The sequence below is a fragment of the Sceloporus undulatus genome, chromosome 4 (genome assembly GCF_019175285.1).
Source record: "Sceloporus undulatus isolate JIND9_A2432 ecotype Alabama chromosome 4, SceUnd_v1.1, whole genome shotgun sequence".
NCBI lineage: Eukaryota > Metazoa > Chordata > Lepidosauria > Squamata > Phrynosomatidae > Sceloporus > Sceloporus undulatus.
In genome coordinates, this window is record NC_056525.1 from 45,166,161 (window position 1) to 45,191,798 (window position 25,638).

The window sequence follows — 25,638 nt, forward strand, 5'->3', positions numbered from 1 at the left end:
TTCCTTCTCTGCAGAGTTGTATTGCTTGTCAGTTTTTCCTGTATTCCTTGAAACTTTCTTCCAAAGCAGCTCTGTTGTTCCTGTGAACTTTAGCAGTGCAGGTATTGACTCAATTGTGCCAGGGCTGCTGTGAGTTCCAAACAGTGCCATTGCCACACAAGTAGCAGGGGTCACACTGGTGGAGATTGTTGTGGAGGTGAGGTTCGAGCCGAGACTGCTTGCCTCACTCCTTCACTGAAGTGAAATTGGCTAGAAACAGATATTACCTTTGTCAACTTTACTTATAACCTACTTCCCTTCCCCCCCCCAAAAAAAATGGAGACTCAAGACAGCTTAGAAATTACAACAAATACAATATATTTAAAACATACAAAAGGTCGTGTACAGCTGAGGAGCTTTCCTCTTCTTTGTAATAATTTAAAATTCGTTTGTTTTGTCGAAAACTTCACAAAGAAAAACAAATTTGTTTGTCTTCCCTGATGTATATGAGGCACATAATTGTTTGGTGCCCCCCAATCCCTGTCCAAATCTTTGGCAATGGCTCTAATCTAGCCTAGAACTATAGCACTACAGCAGATCTTCCTACATTGTAATTTTACCCTTCAGGAACATTAAAATTCCACTGAATGAACTACACAAAATTCAGTAGATGGGGGAATGTGTTATCCGCTTCTTACATAATACAAGTCAAAACACTGAAGAACCACAAACTGGATAACTAAGTAAAACAAAAGGTTAATTTATCAAAGGGATATGCAGTGAGCCCTTGGTATCTGCTAGGCTTTGGCTGCAAGACTGCCTGTGGATACCAAAATCCATGGATGCTCAAGTTCCATTAAATATAATGACATAGCAAAATGGTGTCCCTTATATAAAATGGCAAACTCAAGGTTTTCTTTTTCAGGTTTATATATTTTAAAAATATTTTCAAGCTATGGAAGGTTGAATCCTTATACAGTACAAAGAAACTGTGGATATGGGGGAGACAACTGTACTTGCATATAAAATTTAGGACACTCAAAGAAAAATGAGTTTCATTTATATATAATAGTATTCCTCCCAAACTAGAATCCTCTATACATTTTGGACACAAGGAGGAGGCTTAGAGGAACCACAAATTTAAGTACAAGAAATATTTAGAGGGGTGGGTGGTGGGAATCTAAGCAGAGAAGGATGGTGACTGAAGGACAGCATGATGAGAACTGAGCATGCTTAGTAGTTACTGAGTTATTAGGTGAGTTATTGGGGAGGGGATTAGTTCGTACTAGAATAGAAAATAGTTGATTGGCTGGAACATTTTGTTCCACCCATAAAAATCTTTTTCTGGTTCAAAGGATAAGGACTTGAACTGAAACTAACTTTGCACCAGGTTTGTGGAAACCTAGTTATAGTATCCTGATCATTAGATAATGTTGAAGAATTCTATACTACCTCATTTCATTATCCTTAGCCGAATATTGTTGAAGAGTTATGAATGTGTAATCTAGAATTATACATCCCTACATATACCCTAGTGTAGGGGACATGTAGGGACCATGAAAGTCCCCCAGTCACCACTTACAGTTCCACTGTCATGAGAGAATCAGCTCATTAACATTCCCATCCCTCTTTATGGAAGCAATCTCTGGCATGAGAGGGAATTGGGACAGGGACCCCATTTCTGACTGTCGGAATGGGGATTGCTCATGGAAGGAGGTGGGAACATCTTTCATCTGCTTCCCAAGTGAACTTCCATAAATCACAATGGCTGTTGTCAGGGAAGTAGGAATTGAGGGATCAGGCAGGGGTTTACAGCATAGCTGTGTAACTAAGTTGGCTATGCATTCATAACTCAAAAAATATTTTGGCCCTTGTTTTTATACTCAGTTTTGAAACATCACCCTACTTAGACTACAACCAACCATATTAATATTTTAAAATTAATGTTAGACAAACAACAACCCATTTCTTCCTATATCAAGCAGTGTGCTTCAAGAAAATCTACAATTGAAAGATTCCATTTACTTTTCTAAGGATAAGACTCTTTAACTTAATTATTAGCAAAAATATAAACTGTATTTATTTCAAAAATGACACCACAGATTGAATCAATTAAATCATATCTTCTGCAAACTGTATTCTTCTAAATGAATTCCTAGACTTGCATACTCATTGGCACTGAAATTCAGGATTAGACATACAGATGTCTATGAACAGGTTGCTTACCTATAACTATGGTTCTTTGAATTGTAATCTGGGGTTTTGTGTCTGCTTAGAGGCTCCATTCACAAAGCCATAGAGCTAAGTAGCTTTGCGGGAATACCCTGTCCCCTCCTTCCTACCCAGCATGTCCAAGCTCACCAAGGTACCATCCCCTCAGTTTCAAAGTCCACGATGAAAGTACAGGAATCTGAAAGAGGGGAAGTAAGGCGAGTTTGTTAGAGGACACAAATGGCCACTCAAAACACCAGTTATAGGTAAACAACTGGATCTTCTTTGTGGTCTCTGTGCCTCACACAAACGGGTGATTGTGGAGCTTAGCAAAGGTCTGTGGGTCAGATCCTTGGAGAACAGAAGAGAGAACTGCCCATACAAAGTTGGCATCTGACCTGGAACTGTAGTCAAGACTAATGCTGGATAAAGGAAGAAAGCTGCAACCAGGTTGCAGCTTTGCACAAGCATAGTAAGGGAATGTCACAAAAGAGAGTAGCTTTTGTGCAATCGCTCTAGTGGAGTGTGCTCCTACACCCCAAGGAACTTGCCTTTTAGCCATTTTTTAAGACGGTCAGATCATTTGGACAATCCACTTCACAGATGTCTGGGGAAATACTTATTGTCCTTTCTGTAATCCACCATAGCAAATTAACAGCCTATTAGAAAGATGAAATTAGGCAGTGCATTTAATATAGAAAGCCAATGCTCAGCACACATCAAGAGAATGCATGGACCTCCAAGGGTTGACAGTTCAAAGTAATATGTTGGCAACACAGTGTCCTGATTGAGATGAAATTGTGACACAATTTTCGCTAAGAAAGAACAGTCAGGTCTTAGGACAACTTTGTTGCGGTGGAACACAAGGAATGGTTCATCTCAGTGCAGGGTCATCAATTCAGATGTTTGCCCGGTCAAAGTAATGGCTACCAAAAATGCAACCTTCAAAGTAAGTAACCTGTCATCCACAGATGCCAAGGGCTAGAAGGGGTGAAGGGCCAATTTCAAAAGCATGACAGACAGTGACCAAGATGGAATTAGCAGAATCAAAAGGGGATAAAGTTGAAGAAGTCCATTAGGGAATTTCTTGACTGCATTAGAGAATAATGTGGCAGACAGAAGCCAGTGCTTGACAGGTCACTATGACTGACAAATATACTTTCAGGGAAGAAAAATCTAGCCTTTTAGCACCAAGATGCAGAAGAAAGTGTAAGACAGTTGACACTTGAAGTGGTAAAGAGGTCTCAGATTTAGATGCCACGAAGGAACGAAATCATTTCCATTTATACTCATAAGAACTATTTATTGGTGTCTTTCCTGGATGCAGACATCTGGGTGAGCTCAGTATTGAATTCTCCAAGCCATCAGATGAAGTATTAAAAGATCTGGGTGGAGTACTTGCCCTTGAGAATGTGACAGTAGATCTGGCCACTGTGGAAGAGTCATTTTTTGGCCCTGAGAGAAATATAACAGTGAAATGAATCATGATTGTTTTAGCCAGTATGCTGCAATGAGGATCGTGTTTGTGCTTTCTTTGTCCATCTTGATCACCACCTTCACTATCAGAGTGAAGAGGGGAACTGTGTACAGTAGTAGACCCAACTGTGAAGGAATGTGTTCCCTAGAGATCCATTACTTTTCCCTGCTTTGAAACATTTCACGTTGTCCAGTGAAGTGAACAGGTCTACGTAAGGTGTGCCCAATTGGTTGTCACCAGATGGAAAGCTTTGTCTAAGAGAGTCCACTTGTGTTTGAGGATGTGCCTGCGACTTAACAAATCAACCAGCAATTTTTGTGTGCTAGTGAGATGGACCACAGGGTGGATCCTTTTTTTGACACACCATCTTCAAAGCATTAGGGACAGTTCAAGAAGTGTTGCAGAATTGGTGCCTCTTTGTTTGTTCACATATGGTGATTGTGGTGTCTGTTGTGACCTGAACAACCTTGCCTTGGATTTTCTTCTTAAACTCTCTCAAATCCTTGATTATTACAAGCAACTCTAGGACATCGATATGGAGATCTGACCACCTCCCTTGAACCATCATGCCCTCATCCGTGTCCCCCAGCCTGTCAGGAAGGCATCTGCTGTAATCATGCAGGACAGGCTGGGCATCTGGAACAGCATCCCAGAAAGAAGTCTGTAGGACTTCTTCCAGCAAAGTAAGTGACAGATGAACATAATTGTTTCGATTGGTAATTGTGGAATGGATTGAAGCTGTTGAGAAACCTGTGTTGCACAATTCTGAAGTTTAGACGAGCCAGGTAAGTGACAGCAGTAATAGCAGCCATAAATCCAAGCAATCTCTGGATTATGTGAGCAGAATATTGAAGATGCATTTGGAGAGTGTTGGCATGCCAATGGGTAGGAATGCCTAGCCTATGTCTGAGTTCAACATTGCTCCAATGTAATCTATTACTTAAATTGGTTCTAGGATTAATTTCTTTGCATTTACATTGAGGTCAAGATTATGAAGGAGTAAATCAGATATCCCAGAATAGGTTAATCTAGGAGGATGACACCAGAGGCCAGTTATCGAGGTATGGGTCAATATATACCCAGTTCTGTAGATAATAAATTACCACCACCATGCACTTGATGAACACCCTCAGGACAGTTGATAGTCCAAAGGGGAGCAACTTGTACTGGTAAAGACCGTTGCTGATCACAAACCTGAAGAACTTGCAGTGTTGCTGTGCCTTTATGCCAACGTGTAAGTAAACATCTTTGAAGTTTATAGGTTTATTGATGCAACCAGTCTCCCCAGTGGAGAAAGAGTAAGATGTAGTGGAGCATCACCATCTTGAATGTGTGGGGTTTGATGTAGTAATTGATCACTCCGAGGTCCAAGATTAGACAAAGCCCACGGTCTCTCTTTTGGCACTGTGACATACCTGGAGAAGAAGCCATCTCTTATGCATCAACATGAAATCTTCTCCACACCACCATTTTGGATCAAAGGTGGTGATCTCTTCAAGCAGTGGTTTTAATGGAGGGGTGTGATGAAACACGCCAACAGGTGGGGTATTTGAGAACTTGATGGCATAACCCAGATAAAAAAATGGTTAAAAACCAGTAATCTGTGGTGACATCCCCCCAGGTGGAGTAATGGCCATGCAGCATGGGTACTCTTGATGGAAGCGGGCCTGGGTTTAGAATATTGACTGAGGTGTCAGTCATTCAGAGTGAAGAGTCAAAAGTGAGAGATGAAGTAGAAGATTTCTTAGAAGAAATCTTTTTCTTTCGTCTACTGGTGCAAAATGAGATTTTACTTGTCTTAGCCTGGAAAACTTCAAGTACTTGCAAATAAAATCTACTAAAATGTGGCCTAGACAATGCTAGTTAGGTTAACCTGTAGCTGGTTGACAGGCCAAACTCAAAGAGTGCTCACCAACACCAACAGCTGCTCTTCATCCTGGAGAGAAGTGACTCGTGGAGTGCCACAGGGTTCTGTCCTGAGCCCAGTGCTATTCAGCATGTTTATCAATGACTTGGATGAAGTAATAGAGGGCATGCTTATCAAATTTTCAGATGATACCAAATTAGGAGGGATAGCTAATACACCAAAGGGGAAGGATCAGAATTCAAAATGACTTTAATAGGTCACTAGAGAGTTGTGCAAGCCAGGTGTCACCATCCTATATCTGAGCCTTTCATTTTTTCTGCCTAGGTATAGTACCTTACATTTCTCTCAAAACTAACAAAATGAATTTCAATAGGGAGAAATGTAAGGTACTATACCTAGGCAGAAAAAATGAAAGGCTCAGATATAGGATGGTGACAACTGGCTTGCCAATAGTACATGCAAAAGAGATCTGGGAATCTTAGTAAACCACAAGCTGAACATGAGTCAACTGTGTGATGCAGCAACTAAAATAGCCAATATGATCCTAGGCTGCATCAATAAGAATGTAGTGTCTAGACTGAAGGTAGTAATAATACCACTTTATTTTGCTTTCATCAGACCTTGTCTGGACTAGTGTGTCAAGTTCTGGGTTCTACAATTCAAGGATATTGACAAGTTGGAGCGTGTCCAAAGGAGGGCGACCAAAATTTTGAAAGGTCTGGAAAACATGCCCTATAAGGAGCAGCCTAGGGAGCTATGTATGTTTAGCCTGGGGAAGAGAAGTAACCTCACGACTTGATTTTTGCAATGCACTCTACATGGGGCTACCCTTATGCCTAGTCCGAAAACTCCAATTGATACAGAATACTGCAGCCAGGCTGGTCACCAGAACAACTAGGAGTGACCACATAACACCAATTTTGAAATCACTCCACTGGCTGCCTACTGGTTTCCGGGCGCAGTACAAGGTGTTAGTTATCACCTTTGAAGTCCTACATGGCTTGGGTCCAACCTATTTAAGGGATCGCCTACTTCCATACAACCCATCCCGCACACTCAGGTCCTCTGGGAGGAATTTGTTGCAACCTTTAAAGACTAGACTATTTGCAACCTGTCAGAGGACTTTTTCTGCAACCGCTCCCGGTTTGTGGAACGCCCTGCCGGACGAGGTCCATCATCATATTATCAACTTAGTTTTTAAAAAGCTGTCAAGACGGATCTCTTCCGGCAGGTCTTTTCTGAATAAGCACTTGGCCATAAAATGATTACTCCCAAATACTAGGCATCATCCTACTACTCTACCCAGCATTTATGCAATAATATTAATGGTTTAACGCAATTTTAATGTTAATTGTTTAATTCTTTTTAGGGGGGATATTGTAATACAAAGTACTGCATGTAGAATGTTTTTAATGCTGTAAGCTGCTTTGAAGATTAATAGGAAAGAAAGTAGGATCAGAGAATGAAACTACTGAGCAGGATAATGATTGAACAGAAGCTGCTCTACCGCCAGTGGAAAAGAAACTGAGATGAAAGTTTGGTGAGCTTGGAAATGTTTGGTAGGCAGGAGGGGCAGGGTATCCCACCAAGCTACTCGGCTGTAAAACTTTCTCAACAGAGTCTCTGCACAGACATAAAACCCCATTTGTGTGAGGCGTAGAGACCATGAAGAATAACCTGAATTATGCATATGTTGTTGTTGCTGTGTGCCTTCAAGTCATTTATGACTTACAGTAACCCTAAAGCAAACCCTGCATGGGGATTTTCTTGGCAAGACCTGTTCAGAGAAGGTTTGCCATTACCATCCTTTGAGGCTGAGAGCATGTGACTTGCCCAAAGTCACCCAGTCAGTTTCATGCCCAAGCAGGGAATCGAATATTGATGTCCAGAGTTGTAGTCCAACACTCAAACCACTTCGCCATGCTGGTAATAAATCCATATTCCCAGTTGTGGCACTACTGCCATGACTGTAACAGCTTCCAAACCTACTTTACCATGCAGCAGGCAGGCAGAAGATCCTGCCTCTGGTGATCGCAACTTGGCCAGCTGGCAGGAAACGGGTGTGTGTGTGTGTGTGTGTGTGTGTGTGTGTGTGTGTGGAAGCAACATCTTCCCATATCCCAATTACCAACAAAACAAAACTCCTTCTTTCCATTCAACTGCCACCTAGTAAAGTAGGTTTGGGGGGATAGGGCCAGGAGACATTACTTAAGTTAACTACACTTAACTAACTAGCCAACATAAAATGCCAACCTATGCATTTATACTTGCACTCATTAATATCAGTAAACATCAGAATACCAATTGATTTGTGTTAACTTTAAATATCAAAGTCAACAGGTAATTTTTTGCCAGTCACAGAAACAAAAGGTTTGTAGAATGTCAGGCTAAAAAAGAACTATATTTTTTAAGTTTGCTGCATTTTTTTACGAATCTCTTCTAATGCTGCCTCTTGTTCCCTCAGCAGGAGTTTAAGCTTTGTTATTTTTTCATCTTTTATCGTGTCCTCCAGGTTTGCAGGGCTGAAAGAAAAAATGTCTTCTCTGAAAGAAACCTCATTGTGAGAGGTTTGATTTTCACAGCAGTCTAAAACAGGGCTTAATGTGCTGTTTTCTTCATTACTCTGAGTACAAAGATTTGAATCAAGGTCCACCCTCTGGGAACACTGCAGAAAGCTTTGAGAATTATCTTGCTGTGATTCTAGTTGTCTGCAAGGGCTATCTGGATTATTCATTTCTGAATACAAATCATTTTGTTCTGCATCTGGGTTTGCCATAATCTTTTTCCTCTTTGCATTTTCCAAAACCAGTGGCGTTTCTGTCTTCCTTTTTATATTTAATTCTTCTTCTGATTCCTCAATTATCTGTGTGCCAAAATCAAAAAATCGCTATTACTATTCCATAGAAAACCTGACTTATTATATATGAGCAATTAGCTGGTGCATATACCTAATCACTCCCACTTGAAACAGGAGCAACAAAATAAAATGAGAGTTGGTACTTACCATGAATATATGGATGGCCTGGACAAGTAATCCACATACTGTTGAGTTTTATTTCATGTGCCAGCAGATGAAGAAGTCCAAATTCTTTTCTGTTATATCCATTGATTCCTTCTCCCTTCACATCAGTTTCATTATAAAACCTGCCTGAGACACCTGAGCTATATGTGGCCTTACCTACCATGTTGTGTTTGTTTCATTTACTGTACAGTGGTGTTACCCTCTGTATCTGCGGACTTGCCATTCTCAGATTGGAGCATCCACGGACAGCAAGCCCATGTTGTCCCCAGTGGTGATGCATGCACATGCCTGCACCACCATTAGGAACAGCCTCACTGTCCACAGTGGTGGCGTGTGCACGCAACTGCACCACTATTGGGGACAACATGGTCTTTAGCATCCACAGATTTTGGTATCTGCAGAGGTGTGTGGAACTGATCCCCTGTGGATACAGAGGGCTCAATGTACTTTATTTTATTATGCAGCCACAGCTTGGGAGTGAGTGGATTGTTCCCTCAGGCCATTCAAGAATGAACATGCATGGTTAGTGGCATCCCCTCATTCTCTGGATGATAGAGTCACTTCACTTTGGCTGCATCCACATTGCAGACATAATCCAGTTTGAGACCACTTTAACTGCCCTGGCTCAATGCTAGGGAATCCAGGGAACTGTAGATTTATGAGACATTTCGCCATCTCTGTCAGAGAGCTCTGGTGCCACAATAAACAACAATTCCCAGGATTCCCTGGCACTGAGCTATGCAGTTAAAGCGGTCTCAAACTGAATTATTATTGCAGTGTGTTCTGGACCTTTGTGAGTTGCTTCCCGGACTATTCCCATTTGTATTTAATTGTTGTAATTCACTACGCAATAAATTTAACCTTATTTGCATCTTGTTTTTGTATCAAATTCATCAAATTAATTTCACTGAACCAGTTCATTAACTTATAATTGTTAAAATTCATCATTCTTAATTTCCCTGCTTACAGATTCTTTAATTAGTGTCTCTACTTTTGAGCTGATTTCATTTTGCATATATGATTATTGTGGCTAGAGCAGTTTGATTTGCTGTCACTGGATTCTCTGAAATAATTGCCCTGAAGTACATTAGGATAGAAGGCTGCAATACTGCGCTGGTGTGAAGTTCTGCTGTTTCTCTCCAGTATTGTATGTCTCATGCCTGTGTTGAACCTTCCTTCTGTTGTTCTGGTTGCTGAAACCTCTGTCCAGTTCAGCTCTGCCCCCTGGTTTGAAACCTCCATTTCCAACATAGCAGCCTGAAGCATGACCAGAGTTTTCTTCACTATTAAATCTGAAGTTCCTGGTCTAGTCATGCAGGTAACTCAGATTTCTTACTATTAGCTATAGTTTTAATTTTCTTTGCCTTCTTTAAAAAGCCCACTGGTTGATCTGCCCATTTCTTTGTTTCAGGTACTGTCTTTTGTTGTTTTAGAGGCAATTTTAATGAGCCATCAAATTCCTTGTCACTGGTCAAAATAAAAATTCTTTTAATGCCAACTCATAAGTCACTTCAGAAAGTCTGCATTGCAACCATTTGTGTGAAAATTTATTACTGTAATTTGTTTTCCTAAGACTGCGATCTGCTAGGATCTGACTTTATTCTCTGTACTTTGGTTTTTCTTTTCTTTTAGCAAAGACTGTAAGATTCCACATCAGATTTTTTCTTCTTCTGAATGCTGTCCATTTTTAATTTTCTTGTCTAACTGTTGAATGCTTATGAACAAAGGGAAATCATAACTTACTGGCTATGCAGAAAATTAAAAAACTGATGTGAAGGGAGAAGGTGTTAACCATTATAACAGAAAAGAATGCTGGACTCTGAACTCCCATTTCATCAGATGGCATCTGGAGAATAACCCTACAGTATGTGGATTACCTCTTTGTGCCATCCAGAGGATACTTTAAACACATTATACTACTACAATATATCACTTTTATTTTTTCATATACTCAACCACTAGAATTAGAGAAGGACTCATGATCAGTCATTGAGAACATGCTTTGTGTGCAGAAAATCCCAGATTCAGTCTCTGGATTCTGCAGCAGATAATACTGAGTAAGATGAACAAGTGTGCTGATTTTCAAAAATTCTACTGATCAACTTTCAGTGTTCTTCGTCTCTTAATGTACATACAAGTTAATTTTAATTTTTGACATTAAAATGACCGTACATAACAAATTGTTTCCAAGTTAAGCTAACTGAATTGCCCAACTGTTATCAATGGGATTTAAATCACAACTTGCCCCACAATCAGTGGGACCTATACTGAGCAGCGAAAATCCAATCCAGTTTTACCAGTGTTCATTTGAAAAAGACTAAGTATATTCAGGTCCAATTAAATTTGTCAATACTGACAGTATCTGCAGCCTAGGAAAAGTACTGAAAAAGGTTGCTGAGGGCAGGAAGTGAGGACAAATAATTTACTGACCCAAAAACAGGAACTGGGGTGATGAAGTTTAACAAAATCTTCTTCACTTTTCCACAGCACTATTTACTAAACCTCTTCATCACACAAATTTCCTCAATCCCTCCCTTCAGCAACCTTTTCCATTGATTTTTCCAACCTGCAGATGTATTAAGTGTTTCCTGAGCTCACCATAACCTATAGAACACCTTGGCAGGCTTTGCATTTGATGCTGTTACCTTAAGACAGGCAGTCATTATGAGAGGCTTCATTGCTGTTGACAACGAACAATAGAGAAGAACACTAACAGAATTCAAACAACTGTCTAACAGAAACATATTAAATACGAACATTTTCATATACCTTTTCTTTTTCTTGCAGTTCAGGTTCAATAGGTATTCTCTGTGAAAAATCACAGGAGTCACTCATTTGTACATTGCTAGAGCGCACAGTTGTTTCTTGTCTTGCAGGAGTAACTGATGAAGGAATTCTCCTCAGATACACTCTCTCCTCTTTTAAAAGACCAATTTTTTTTCTCAGTTCAAGATACTGTTCTCTGTCTTGCTCTTTCCCATGTTTGATCTGAATTCCTGGGATACCCTCAACCTGAAATAGTCAACATTCAGTATATTAGCTTGCAAAACTATTCCAATAATTAATATTCTGTTCACAAAGCTTAATATCAACTTGCTTTACAAAACGTGCATACTTAACCCACTCAAAGGTCCTATCTCCCATCTTAAAAATAGGAACAATAGTGTAGAATGCAGAGTTTGCAAGTCTGTTTCACTTTAAAGTAAAATACAGTAAAAAAAAAGAAAGAAAAGAAAAGAAAATAACATATATAATTGGCATTAACTGTATTTTTTCATTTGGCTGACAATTTCATTTGAAAATATTTAAAATGGCAGTAACTCTTCATCTATCATTTTAAATATTTTCAAACAGAATTAAGTCAGCCATGTGAAAAAATATAGTTAATGCCAACTGTATATCATATTTTTACTGTAATTTTCACTTAAAGGTTTCTGGGAAAGTACTGTTTCTATAAATAATTTGATTACATTTAGTACTTTTGTAATTTATTTTAGCTACCAAATTAAATGAACAAAATGTTTTTATTTATATACATTGTTGAGCCGGAGGGAGGCAATATCCACATGTAGATGTAAAGGGGGTCATAAGGGTAAAAAGTTTAAGAACCACTGATTTAACTTCTTCCTTGGAGGAACTAGAAGACAATAAACAATTCTTTATCACACAATCATCTGTAAATTTTCCAGACCTCTGACACCTGGAACCAAAGATGAAACTTACTTTGTGGGGAGTGATTTTACTCGGCCCCAACCACATGGTAGCTTGAATGGTATTTGTTCAGGCACTGAATATTGACAAAACATTTCCTTTTCAGTCCAGCATAAATCCATCTAGGACCTGCTTATTTGGGAAATGAAAGATGATAGACCTCCAACCAGTCAGTAGTTTGCTTTCTGTGGACTTTGTTTGTTTGGTTTGTTTTAGTTGCACACCTAAGACAACTGGCAATGGAGCTACTTTCACAAGTTTTTTAAACGTACATATTTCTGTGACAGCTAAGCTAAAATTCTGATGCTATGTTTGCATTAGGGATCTAGGGATCTAAATATATAGTCATCTGCTTTGGTTGGTTTTTTGTTTTGTTTTGTTTTGGCAGTATGCTTATTGCCCAATATCAAGAATACAGATTTAAGATGCCTGAAACTTCATATTAACACCATATTAGAAGATTTGCTCTAAAGAATTACCTTTTCTTCTTCCTCTTTAAAAGCATCAGGCGTTGTTGATGGTAATAAAGTAGAAGCAGCTGCTTTATGAAAAATAATTTTCCGTATGGTTTGGTTTGCATTTTCTATTGCCACTGGTTTGTGATCTACAGTCATTCCAACTGGAATGTTTCCCAATACAGAGATTGCTTCATGTTGGCTGGTGCTACCTATTTGTAGGTTCCCTTGTGGTTGCACCAAAAAAGTAGATGCAACTTTTAAACTCTTATTTGCTTCTGACAGCAGTTGAGGTCTCGTAGTCTCACTGGCTTTTGGATCTTTTGCATTACAAGCAACCACTTTGTTTTTTATCAACACTAGATTGACAACTTGTTTAGTTATTGTGCTATTTGCAGGGGGACTAATTAAATGTGAATTGATTCTTTTGATGTGTGTCTCATCAGTGGGCAATATTTTATTGCTGTATTTATTTTCTGACACAACATTGGGCTCCTTTATAGTCAGTAAATACAAGTTTCCATTGTACATCACCAGGGTATTATCCTTCACAGAAGTATTTTCTGCTTGGCTTTCACTCCCGTTGTTAGAACTGGTAGGTGCAATAATGGCAGGATTGCTTTTTAGGTTCTTTGCATTACAAAAAGTTTTTAAGATCTCTGATGCCATGTAATTTGATGACGATTTAGGAACGCAAGATGCTGTGGACCGTGGGTTTTCTTGGACAATCCATTTAATAGGATACGTCTGTTTTTTTGTACTATCAGATGTTGCGCCATGACAGGCAGAACTACTGACTGTTGTCTGTGGCACTGTCAGTGTTAAAGATTCTGATAATTTTGTTATAGGTTTTTGATATATATTTTGTGATGGCTTACAAGCAGCTGATTTTACTGAATTTACTGGTGACACATAAATAACTGCTGATGCTTTTGTAATTTCACGAACTCCAGGAACATTTGAGGATGCTGCAACCAAAATCTTCTGCTGAGTTGAAGGGGGCAAAAAAGAAGCCACAACAGGTTTAGGTTCTGCATAAGTAGATGTCTGAAAAGGATGTCCAGAAACAAGTACTTGAGACTTTGGTGCAACAGAAAGACTGTTTGCATTCACAAGTACCCAGCCTGCATTGTTTTTTTCTAAGCACACTGGGGTAGCATCATTTTGCAAAGTGGATCTATCAGCTGACTGGATACTACCCTGAATGCTAGAAATTGTTGGAACAGTTGGATTCTTTTTCATAGTGCTAGAGATTATTGATGCAGTTGGATTTTCTTTTACAACAGGGGCATCCACCTTTTCCACTTGACTCAACAGCTTTGGTAGAATTAATTTTCCAGGTGCAGTTTTTTTCACCTCAGGGTTTTTAATAAATGGAGATATAGTAGTTTTTACTATATCCTTCAGATTACTATGACCAACCACTGAGACATTTCCTTTTGTATTATTGGATATAACTGGAGACTGATGCAAGGATACAAAATTTCTTATAGGTTTAGAAACCGGAAGTAACTTCATGATGTTTTTCCCATCCAATCCAGTTGTCGGGACTAGTTGATATACACGACCTGCAATACTTAAAAGAAAAATGCAATGTAAATAATAACTTCTCATGTATTGTAATTATTTTGACCTAAATCCAACTGCTACTTCCAACTAGAGTAACTCCATTGTGATTTACCAATGATTTTATGTACCTAGAATAACAACTGGGTTTAACCACAATATTAACAGCTGTGCACTATGAATCACACACCAAGTTCTTATCAGTCAACAACCATCTTGTTTGACTTTAGTGCAAAACCAGTGTTCTTCTTTCTGATCTCTGTGACTCACACAAATGGGTGATCCTGTGCCTGCACAGGGCATCATTTGGAACCTTCTAGAATCTCGCAATTTAATAGTAGCCTCACCCACCTCCAGTAATCCGATTAGAGAAGCTTCCTGTCAAAACCACTAATTCCTTTTCATCTGCTGCTGCAGGAGCAGTTTAAGAAACCACACTCTTGACCTATTTTCACTTTTGGCCACTGGCTGCTTCAACCCTGGCTTTCCCAGGCTCTTCAGATTCTTTGGATAATCTAGTGTTTGGTGGTCGCTCAACCTTAGGTGTTTATTTTCTTGCTCATGTCATTAAAAACATGTGTCTCTTACAGTGCCAAAATTCCCAGATGGGATGGTCATTTGAAGTGTCTGAGTTGTTTAGGCAAAGCTAATGTTGCTGCTGTTTGCATCCACTGGACCACTTTTACATCTCAAGCGTAAGTGAAAGCACTCCTTTACGGGAAGGCTCTCAGGTCTCTGACACTAGCTTCATGGTCATACACCTCTTCTGGGATGGAAACTGCATATACAGTGGAACCTCGCCATACGCGGGGATCTGTTCCGGATCCCGCCGCATATGGCGATTTCCGCCTATGCTCGAGCCCCATTGGAAACAATGGGTCTTGTGCGCGGCGGCGCAAGCACCCATTCAATTGAATGGGATGCACCACCTCTTCTGCCCCGCGCGCGCGCGCCGCGGCTTGAGCACATATGCTCAAGGCCGCGTATGGCGGGCGCGCGTATGGCGAGGTTCCACTGTATGTCTTCTCAGCTATCAACATCAGCCTCTGTTGATGTGGAAGCTGCAGAAAAACACCTGAAGTTCACTTCAGTACCATCAGTCAGTTCCTCCACTTGACAAGAAGCAAAACAGTCACTTTCAGATTCCATCTACTGTTCCTAAAGCTGCATGTGCAAATTCAGATATCCTAGTGATGTGTGAACATCCCCAAACACTGAGCAACCCCCTACAAGTCAAGCTACAGTCAATAGCAAAGTGAGAGCATAAGAAAAAGAAGCATTCTAAAGATAAAGAGCTTCATCAGTCTCAATCTCCCATCTTTAAGGACCAGCCAACTACTACTTGAACCGAAATTACTCCTCTAGTCCAAGACATTTTTGAGAGGAACTTTGGGCCACAGTCTCAAGCGTCTCAGGTCTCCTCAGTGGAAGAGGTGACAGTTTCTGTCTCTCATCACCACTCCTATGAGATTTTTTCTGAAGGGGAAATCTTTGGAATCCTCACCAGTTGTGAGAGTCAGAGTCTCACGCAGGGGTAGGCAACCTGCGGCCCGGATGAGGCCCGGAAAGGCCTTGGGACCGGCCCCAGCCCGGTCCTGCTGCCGATTGCCGCCGGGGCCTTTGGGGGGCAATTGTCTATAGAAGCCTCAGAAACATGCATTTATATTAACATTTTTTAAAAAAATCAGCAAATTTTTTCGCGTGTCCTCCATTTTTTTTAAAAAAGTATCTTCCATTTGAAAATTTTGTCCTACATTTGTCCTGGTTTATTTATATATTTAATTGTTTTTTTTAAATTATTAAATTATTTATTTTTTGGCTTCGGCCCCCCAGTTGTCTGAGGGACAGCAACCCGGCCCATGGCTCAAAAAGGTTGCCTACCCCTGGTCTCACGCCTCTCCTTCCAGACAAGCATTTTCTGCTAAGCCTCCACCAGTGTTCATGCCTCTGTTGGCCATACCATTTCCACCTTGAAAGCATTCACATCAGTCCTCCTCCTGTCAATTCGAGATCGGCATCAAGATCATGTCTGAGTTCAGAGACCTGTGCATCTTCCCAAGTCCTGCTCCAGAAGGCACCAAGGGTCTAGTGCCCTCAACACTGAGGCCATCGGCCCCACAAGCATCATAGGTACCATGGCACTGAACATTCCAGGTCAATTTCATCTGAATCTTTCCAATCCAGGTACAGCAACTCTCCTGTCTATGATATTCATTATTGTATGAACTATGCTTACACTAAGGGAACAAGGCCAGGCGCCACTACTGCATCGCTCACAGATATCATTGGCACAGATTTCATAAACACTTACGTCTACCAGCCAGGATGTTCAGCCCAAGGAACATGCCATACAGCAGAAATCCTCAGCAATACAATAAGAGCCTGTACTATCCAGATCACTACCAGTACAGGAGGTCTCTAAGTAGGCCACTAAGACAAATCAACCATTGGAAACCATTGCAGCCTTCCACTTCAGCTAGGGTCTGAATCAGAATTGACCACCGTCCCTCTATCAAAGTCTCCTCTACTTGTGCTTGGGGGCCTGGATCCATCCTCACCTACAGATGACATTAATGTCTTTATTAATCAAATGATGAGGATAGTAAAGTTGTTAGATCTCTCTGTGGCCCAGCCACAATCTCACATCAATGACCCAGTGCTCCACCGTGTTCACACACAAGCATTACCTATGCTGCCCTATTAGTCTGTTTCGTGTTCAGAAGTTGAGCACTCAAGGGGGGCAGGACATCTACATTTGACTTCCATGCAGGCCAGATCTACTCATTCTGTACTGAGACGAGGTCAGGCACCCTGACCTCTATACCCTCAACCTCATGGCATGAGACATGACACTTAATGTCTCTGCCTAGGGGCGTCTAGGCCATCTTTGTTGATGCCCATCATCCTTCCACCAGGCATTAATATGCGTACAAGTGGATAAAAGTCCAAGACTTTTTTGGACCCTCTTGGGGTTCCTCCTTTGGAGGCTAACACTGAGAATATACAGGACATTCTGCTTAGGCTATTGGTGTTACCTTGGCATGATTTTTGTGAACTCCTAAATCCAAAGAAATCCTTCCTGCTTCCTTGGTCTGCTAATAAAGAGGTTCCTGACGGGCTAAAATAATCTCAATCCCCCAGTCCTGCGCCCAGCACCAAGGTGGAGCCTGGAGCTCATCCAGAGACAACTCTGCAAGAAGCTCTTCAATCCCATGACTACCTGAGACTTCCAGTTGCTGTCCTGGAAGACCACTTTCCTGATTGTGATCATGACAGACAGAGAGGCTCGCAAGCTCTTCCCTCTCTGGGTGGATCGTCTATACATATGTTTCCATCCTGATCAAGCTGGTCTCAGCCCTGACATCATTTTCTTGCTGAAAGGATGTTGGCCTTTCATGTTAACCAGGTCACTGTACTTTCTGCTTTCTTGCCAAATCCTACTTTAGGCTTTCAATGACTTTGGCACTACTCTCATGTACGGGGGGCTCTGGTCTTCTATGTCAACAGGACTGCCTCCTTTTGGGCCTCACAAAGACTCTGTGTGCTACTCATCGATGAAGGAACTTTGCAGCAATTTGCAAAGTGGGTGGTGTTGACCATCCATCTAGCATACAAACTGTCTTGAAAGGACCCGCCAGCTTGAATTTGAGCCTATTCCATGCAGGCCATTGCCATGTCTTCAACCTTCCTGGCTAATGTGCTGTTTGAGGACATTGGCCACAGCCCATGACGCTCACAGCCCACTGTAAATTGGACTCCAGGTTTCAGGCTGAAATTGCTTTTGGGAGAGCTGTACTGCATTCCAGTTTGCTTTGAATGTACTTTTGCAGTTTGACCTCTATACTATGTTTTCATGTTTCAGAATAGTTCTATTCCTTGAAACTGCTTCTACACCAGTTGCCTTGAATGGGTGGGAAGCATTATGCTCATATCTCGTTTCATGTCTTGCATTTGACTCAATGTTTAGTAAACTTTTCACTTGTTTGCAGTGACATTTCCACCTCCTCCTTGTGTGTAGCTTGCTAGTCTCCCATTTGTGTGAGTCACAGAGACCATGAAGGAGGACAGGTTGCATACTTGTAACTGTAAATCTTTGAGTGGTCATCTGTGAACTCACCCATCCTCCCCTCATCTTGTCTTGCTAGTCCTATGGATTGCTGCATTGTCATTCGTGTAACTAGAGGTTCTGTTGGGAAGCCCTTTAAATAGGGTTGCTGGAGGTAGGTGGGGCTGTATGAGATTCTAGAAGGTTATGAACAGTGCACTGCACAGGATAACCTATTTGTGTGATTTCACAGATGACTGCTTGAGAACTACATTTACAAGTCTGCAATTTGTCCTCACCCTATTTCAACAGGGATTTCTCCTAAATTGCAAAATCCAGTGTGTGGTCAAGTTACTCAATAACTGGATGTAGAAAAAAGAATCTTAACTCTGGCTATTACAGTTTTAAAATTACTTTGGTTACCCAAAAACTGCAGTGTTGGGGTAAAAGGGAAAACACACCCTAATTGTCTGACAGATTAGGACATTTTTTCAGGTACTGGTGAAAATCTGCAGCTATTCTATTGAATTTTTACTCTCTTATTCCCCTACTTCCAATAGCTCTGATATCATTCATTACAACCTGTGTTGCTCTAAAGACAAATGAATTAACTTTTTAAAGAGGAGGAATAGGGGCTTTGTGTCTCTCCAGCTACTGTTATTGAGCAGGGCTTCATTCAGTATCTGTTTCTTCTCTAATCAGGAATAAGTCGCACTGAGCTTAATAGGACTTATTCTTAGACAAGTATATAAAGACTGGGAGCCTGAAGAACTCTGAACCAAAGCCAGGGACACTGTGAGGGAAGAATGTAAAAAGACATTGTAAAAGAAAAGCCTCAGTGTATGAAATATATGAAACTCTTCAAGCAAATGCTTTGAGCAGTTAAGCAGTTAAGCAAAGAAGCACAAGATGACATAAAATAGAATCAGAATCCTGAACACATCTGTTTCAACGACTTGTGTGCAGGGACCAAGAGAAGTACTATAACCATCAATGGAGAAACAGAAGGTGACAACAAAAAAGGCATAACAAAAGATCTAAGAAATCAATGGGAAATTTAAACCAAGAGCGGGGAGGCTACACAACCAACAGAGGAAGACACTGCATGATCAAGAAGAGATGAAAAGACAATGGAAACAATACAGTGAAGAACAATATAAAAGAGATGAAAGGATTCTAATCTGGAAGAAAGGGGAAACCAGAAACTGCAATAACCACAGGTTCATTTCTTTAAGTTCCAAGCAAAGCAATGCTCAAATTTTCTATAACAAAGACTTTTACCATATATAGAGTGAGAAATACCAGATATCCAAGATGCACTCAGGAAAGGAAGAGGCATTGGGGATCACACTGAAAGCATATGCTGGATAATGGAGCACATCAAAGAATTGCAAAAGAAAATAAACCTGTGCCTTATACACTATTAACAGATTATGTAGATTATGAAAAACTATGGATAACTCTTAAAGCGTGTGCCACAATATTTAAGGCCACTGTCAGGACAGATTGGTTTTCAGTAGTCAAGGGGGTCAGACAATGCTGTATTTTTTACCCTATCTGTTTAACTAGTACAACTGTATACGTCATATGTAAAGGTGGATTAGGCTTAGAGGAAGGAGATATGAAAACTGGAGGGAGGAACATCAACAATTTTAAGAGATGCGGATGACTGCTAGAAGAAAATAGCCAAGATTTGGGTCAGCTAATGAAGTCAGATATAGTTGAAGATGAAGAAAATAAGAATAATTACCATAGATGATATACATAAATTTAAAGAAGATGATGAAGACACTGAGATAGTCAAAGATTTCTTATATCTTGGCTCAGTCATTAATCAAAATGGAGATAGCAGTTAAGAAACCAGGACCAAGTCCAGGACTTGGAAAGGCAGCTATGAAGGAACGAGACAAGATCCCCAAGTGTAAAGAAATATAATCAAATAGCAAAGTTAGGATTGTCCATGCCATTGTATTTCCAAACATAATGAGCTCTTGTGAGATGGGGGTGGTTTGTTTCTTGATAATTCCCATTATTTTCAAGGCTATTAACTATTATCCAGGGTGAGGTACCTCAGGTTTTCTGACACCACTGAGGCCTAGGCAATGGACAACATACACTTTGTAAATGTGTCTCACCAGAACGTTAGAGAGGTGTATTCAAGTTGTCTACCTGAGACACAAAAGTGTCTCCGAAACAATTATGCTTGGGCATCATTAGCCTTTCAAACCACACTTTTTATTATTATTTATGGTATTTATACCCTGCCCTTCAGCCCTAAAGGCTTTCACTTCACCCTAGAACAAATGTTCTCACAGTCCCAACTCTCAGGGGCAATTATACACACTTCCACCAAAAGGACAGTCTAAATAAATAATAATAAATGAAAACTCCAGTGTGGCTTTCCTACAGACAGGGTGACCAGATGTCATAACCATAGAGGAGGACAAGGGACCGCAAAATGTAGGATATTCAATAAAAATGTAGGGCATTACCATATAAGAACTTAAAACATTCATATGGATATAAATTCACTTCATATGGTTTATTAACAGCTGTATTACATATACTGTCTTTCATTATGTACACAACCACACATAATACAAATATGACAGAGGCCCCAAAGAAATGGACAATCTCTTTTGTTGGGCACTTCTGTGTTAAAAAAGGATCTGCGGGTGTCAAAAATGCTCAAAATGGAGGACATTTTGGAATTCCTCTTGGAAAGAAAGTTGAACTGTAGGACATGTCCTGGAAAAGGAGGACATCTGGTCACCTTGATCATCCCTCATGGGCAATTCATATCACGGGTGACACTATCACCAAAAGAAAATTCCAAAATAAATAATAACATAGTCAACAGCCCTCCATATCCACAGATTTTTTTTATCCACGGCTTGAAAATGTTTTTAAAATATATAAACTCCAAAAAGCAAACCTTGGTTTTGTAATTTTATACAAGGGGCACCATTGTATTTAATGAGACTTGAACATCCATGGATTTTGGTATCCACAAGGAGTCCTGGAACCAAACCCCAGTGGATACCAAGGGCCCACTATATAAGCTCTTCTCCAGTTCCATGACAAGATTTTCAACAAAAGAATATGGGATAGTCCTAAAGAATCTGTATTGCCTTTGGACGAGATGCCTCTCAGCTGGCAATAATTAAAAGACTATACAGTAGTGCCTTTCAGCTACTGAGAGCAAAAGCCAAAAAAGATGGCATAACAGAGTGAACACAATGCCATGGAATTAAAGACAGGTTGACCATACATACCATTTCAAATGGGACAGTACCATTTTAAAAAACATTTCTAAACCATCCCATTGTTTTACTATAAATGTCAACTTTGTCCTGTTTTCAAGAAAAATGCCCAAACCATTCCTTCTTCCGGGGTGCGGGAGAAGTCTTTCCGGCGCAGCTTCCAGCATATGCTAGAAGCTGCGTATGGCGCACCCGCGTATGACACAGGCACACTTTATAACATAATTCAAAACCAGGAAGGAATAAAGACATTGGATGCAAGACACAGAAAACCTATATGAAAGAGATGATAAAATGGAGGACACATGGAATGAAGAGTCATAGGAAAATGAATGTACTCTAAATTCTAAAAAGGGAGGTAGAAGGAGCAATAAGACAAATGGCAAAAAACCATAATACTGTATTCCAATCAAACTGCTGCAATCCACATTGACAGAGTCAACTCTACTGCTAACCAACATATGTCAACAGATATGTCAACAAAACGTTGGCCAACAGATACATCCCCATCCACAAAAATGGAGAAACAAGAGATTGTGGCAACTATAGGACCATAGCACTGATGTCCCACGCAAGCAAAATCATAATCAAACCATACATGGAAAGAGAGATCCCAGAGGTCAAAGCAGGGTTCAGGAAAGGAAGAGGCACAAGGGACCACATCACAAACATAAGATGGCTAATGGAGCACACCAAGAAATCCCAGAAGAAAATCACCATGTGCTTTATAGATTATAGCAAAGCCTTTGACTGAATAGATCACAAAAGGATATGGGATGCCCTTAAAGACACGGGAATGCCAATACAGCGCTGTGTAAATTTACAGCGCTTCATAAATAAAGGTTAATAATAATAATAATAATAACATCTGATAGTCCTGATGAGGAATCTGTACTCAGGATAAGAGGCCACTGTCAGAACAGAACATGGAGAAACCGAATGGTTCCCAACTGGCAAAGGGGTCAGGCAAAGCTGCATCCATTCACCCTATCTTTTCAACTTGTATGCTGAAAATTGTAAGAAAAGCAGGCTTAAACACAGAAGAAGGAATGAAAATAGGCAGAAGGAATATCAACCATCTAAGATACACAGATGATACCATAATACTAGCAGAAAACTTCCCAGACCTGAAACAAGGAAGAAAGTGCAAAGGCAGGCCTACTGCTGAACATAAAGGAAACAAAGATAATGACAATGGAGAACTTACGCAAATTCAGACTAGACAATGAGGAAATAGAAACAGTAAAAGAGTTATCTGGGATCAAAGATTGATAGGAACAGGGATTTCAGCCAAGAAATCAGAAGAAGGTTAAGAATGGGGAGAGTGCCTATGAAAGAACGAGAAAAGATCCTAAAATGCAAAGGTATACAACTGAGCACAAAAGGTAGATCATACAAGCCATTGCGTTCCCTGTTACCACCTATGGATGTGAAAGCTGGACAGTTATGAAACAAGATAGGAAGAAAATGAATTCATTTGAGATGTGGTGCTGGAGGAAAGTGCTGAGGATCCCATGGACAGCCAAAAAGGCAAACAAGTGGGTTCAAGAGCAGATGAGGCCAGAAACCTCCCTGGAAGCCAAAATGACAAACTGAGGCTGTCGTACTTTGGACACATCAGGAGAAGGGAGGACGCACCAAAAACAAAAACAATAACTGAAGGTGGAGGCCACATGCCAGATGGATGGCCTCGATAGTAAAGGCCATGGGTATGAATTTGCAGGAATGGAGCAGATGGAGCCTTGCAGACATCTCATCTACAGGGTCGAAATCAACCCAATGGCAGTTCACAACAACAACAAACAAACAAGCATTCTCTAATGCAGTGACTCTCAGACTCTGGTACTCCAATGTTTGGGGCTTCAGTTCCCAGGTGCTTCATCCATTTTGGCCAATGGCCTGGCATTCTGGGAGCCGAAGTCCAAAACACCTGGGAGGCCAGAGTCTGGGACTCACTGCTCTCACGTTTCTCTATGGGCAAACATTCTCCAAGGTTTCCCTATGGGCGAGTGTGATCTCTCTATGGCCAAGTATCGTCATGTGTTTTACTATCTCCTGCCCTGGCTTTCCCACCAGAGCAAGCACTCGCCGAGGTTTCCCTATGGGCAAGTACTGTATTCGCCAATGGATCTCTATGGGAAACATGGCACTTCTTGTAGGCGGCCGCTAGAGGGCCCGCTGCGGGGGAGCGGCCGAGTCCAGGCGCTGCCGTCCCTTCCGGAGGCCGAGGCGGCGCTGCTTCCTCCTCCTCCTGCTGCTGCTGCCCTTGGGGCGACCAGGCAGCGAGGCGAGGCCGGGCGCTTCGAAGCCTAACCCCTCCAGGGAGGGAGGGAAGGGAGGCCAAGACTTACCGGGGCGAGGCGGAGGGAGCGGCGGGGGCTGTGGGCCTCGTCCCCGCTTCGCCCTTCGCGTCCGCGGCCATTTGGGACATCGTGGCCGAGGAGCGCTGAAGGCGGACCCCGAGCGCCCTGCTTGGCTCCAAGATGGCAACAGCTCCCCTTCGCGCCCCTAGGTTCCCTTCGAGAACAAGCTCGTGACGCACTTCCGGTCCTGTGTGACTCCTCTTCCTGGGCGCCAATAGGAAGCCCCTTCCTGTCCATCTACTTCCGGCAGGGACTCGCTCCCTTTGTTGTGTGTCTTGGGTTTCTTTCAAAGCTTAAGACGGTTCTGGCACGTTGTCTTCCGGTTCAAGCAGGGGTCAGGGGTAGCTTCCGGGAAGTCGCAGGATGTATTTCCGGGTTGCCGGTGGCACTTCCGGTGTGGAAGGGAATGACTCACAACTGTGTACTTAAGTCAAAAACACTCTTCTTGCCTTGTCAGAAATTACCAGTCACTTTCTCTTAAACATCTTTTCCCCCCCAATTTTGGGTTTGGGTTTTTTCCCCCCTTTAATTAAAATTGAGGAATTAACTGGATGGAAATCCTAAGAACCTAATAATAACAACAACAACAACAACAATAATAATAATACTTTATTTTTACCTCTCCAATAGGATCAAGGCAGCTTACAGCAGTGATAAAGTACAATATAAAATGCATCACACATTATAAAAATACATCCCATTTCCCCCTCCCTCCTAAAACAACACAATAGTTATTTCATATTGAATAATAATAAAATACAATTCTAAACTATTAAAAAAAATTAAAACTTTGAAAAGGAGCCAAATTTCCGTTCTTTACCTTTCTCTTCTATAAAGAGGAAGTTTTATACATACACTGAAAGAAGGAAGTGTGAACATTTCAGTTGAAAATATGGCATTCATATGTAAATTTATTTAAATACCAGAAATGTCCTTTATTCATATATTACCTATATTTATTGGAAGAATTTTTTTAATCACTTGTAAAAAATAATCATTAAAAGGGCTCCTAAAGTGGCTTGCAAAAATCAAAATGTCCCAGCCCTCAGGCTTACACTCTTAAAAACTGGAGATAGAAGGGAGAGACGAGAGAAAAAGCACGGAGTGGTATCTGGATTTACTTTGCCCAAGGGAAAGGAGTTATATTTGTTCTGGAAATGTTTATACTCAACTTTGTATTCTTTTCTTCTTCTGGGATGGTACATGCCTTGCAGATGTAAACTTGCATTACTGAAAATGTAATATTCAGACTCATGTCTGCCATTTGAGACATCATGAGGATGAACGATACGATTTCCCCATTATCCAGAGATGTTAGTACAGTAGTCCCTGAACTCACACAGATTTCATTTCAGGCATCAAGGAATATATTTCAATGCAAGGCTGGAGTGTTGTAGTATTGTTGGGAATCAGCTGTAACCAGAACATAACAGGCAGTGGGAAAATCTAATGAAACTACTGCTTCTGTCTGCCTCAGCCACTTTGTTCTGAATGGTGACTACAGACTACACAAACATTTGTATTATTCTACCAGTAACTGAATTCCATCAGCATTTTTATCAAAATAGTTTTCTCAAATACAACGAATTAATAGCATTTCTACTGAGCCTTTCAGACCTACCATATTTCTTCTCAAGAATGACATTAAAGTATGGCCACTTGGGGTCGGGTGGTGCTTT

General features: G+C 40.9%; 1 protein-coding gene across 1 annotated transcript; it reads right to left on the minus strand.

Moving 5' to 3' along the window:
* Positions 1-7,916: 7,916 nt before the first annotated feature.
* Positions 7,917-24,282, minus strand: LRIF1 (ligand dependent nuclear receptor interacting factor 1). Its single transcript, XM_042462785.1, has 4 exons — positions 23,948-24,282; positions 12,747-14,298; positions 11,326-11,568; positions 7,917-8,397 (listed from the first exon to the last, which is right to left on the minus strand). The coding sequence occupies exons 1-4, from the start codon at positions 24,025-24,027 to the stop codon at positions 7,942-7,944; spliced, it is 2,331 nt and encodes a 776-aa protein (XP_042318719.1). The 5' UTR covers positions 24,028-24,282; the 3' UTR covers positions 7,917-7,941.
* Between the last annotated feature and the right edge of the window lie 1,356 nt (positions 24,283-25,638).

Coding starts and splice junctions, on each gene's coding strand:
- LRIF1 (XM_042462785.1), bottom strand. CDS start 24,027: ATGTCCCAAATGGCCGCGGACGCGAAGGGCGAAGCGGGGACGAGGCCC. Junction 14,299..23,947: donor GCTCCCTCCGCCTCGCCCCG/GTAAGTCTTGGC, acceptor TTTTCTTTTAAG/TATTGCAGGTCGTGTATATC. Junction 8,398..11,325: donor AACTGCAAGAAAAAGAAAAG/GTATATGAAAAT, acceptor TTTGGCACACAG/ATAATTGAGGAATCAGAAGA.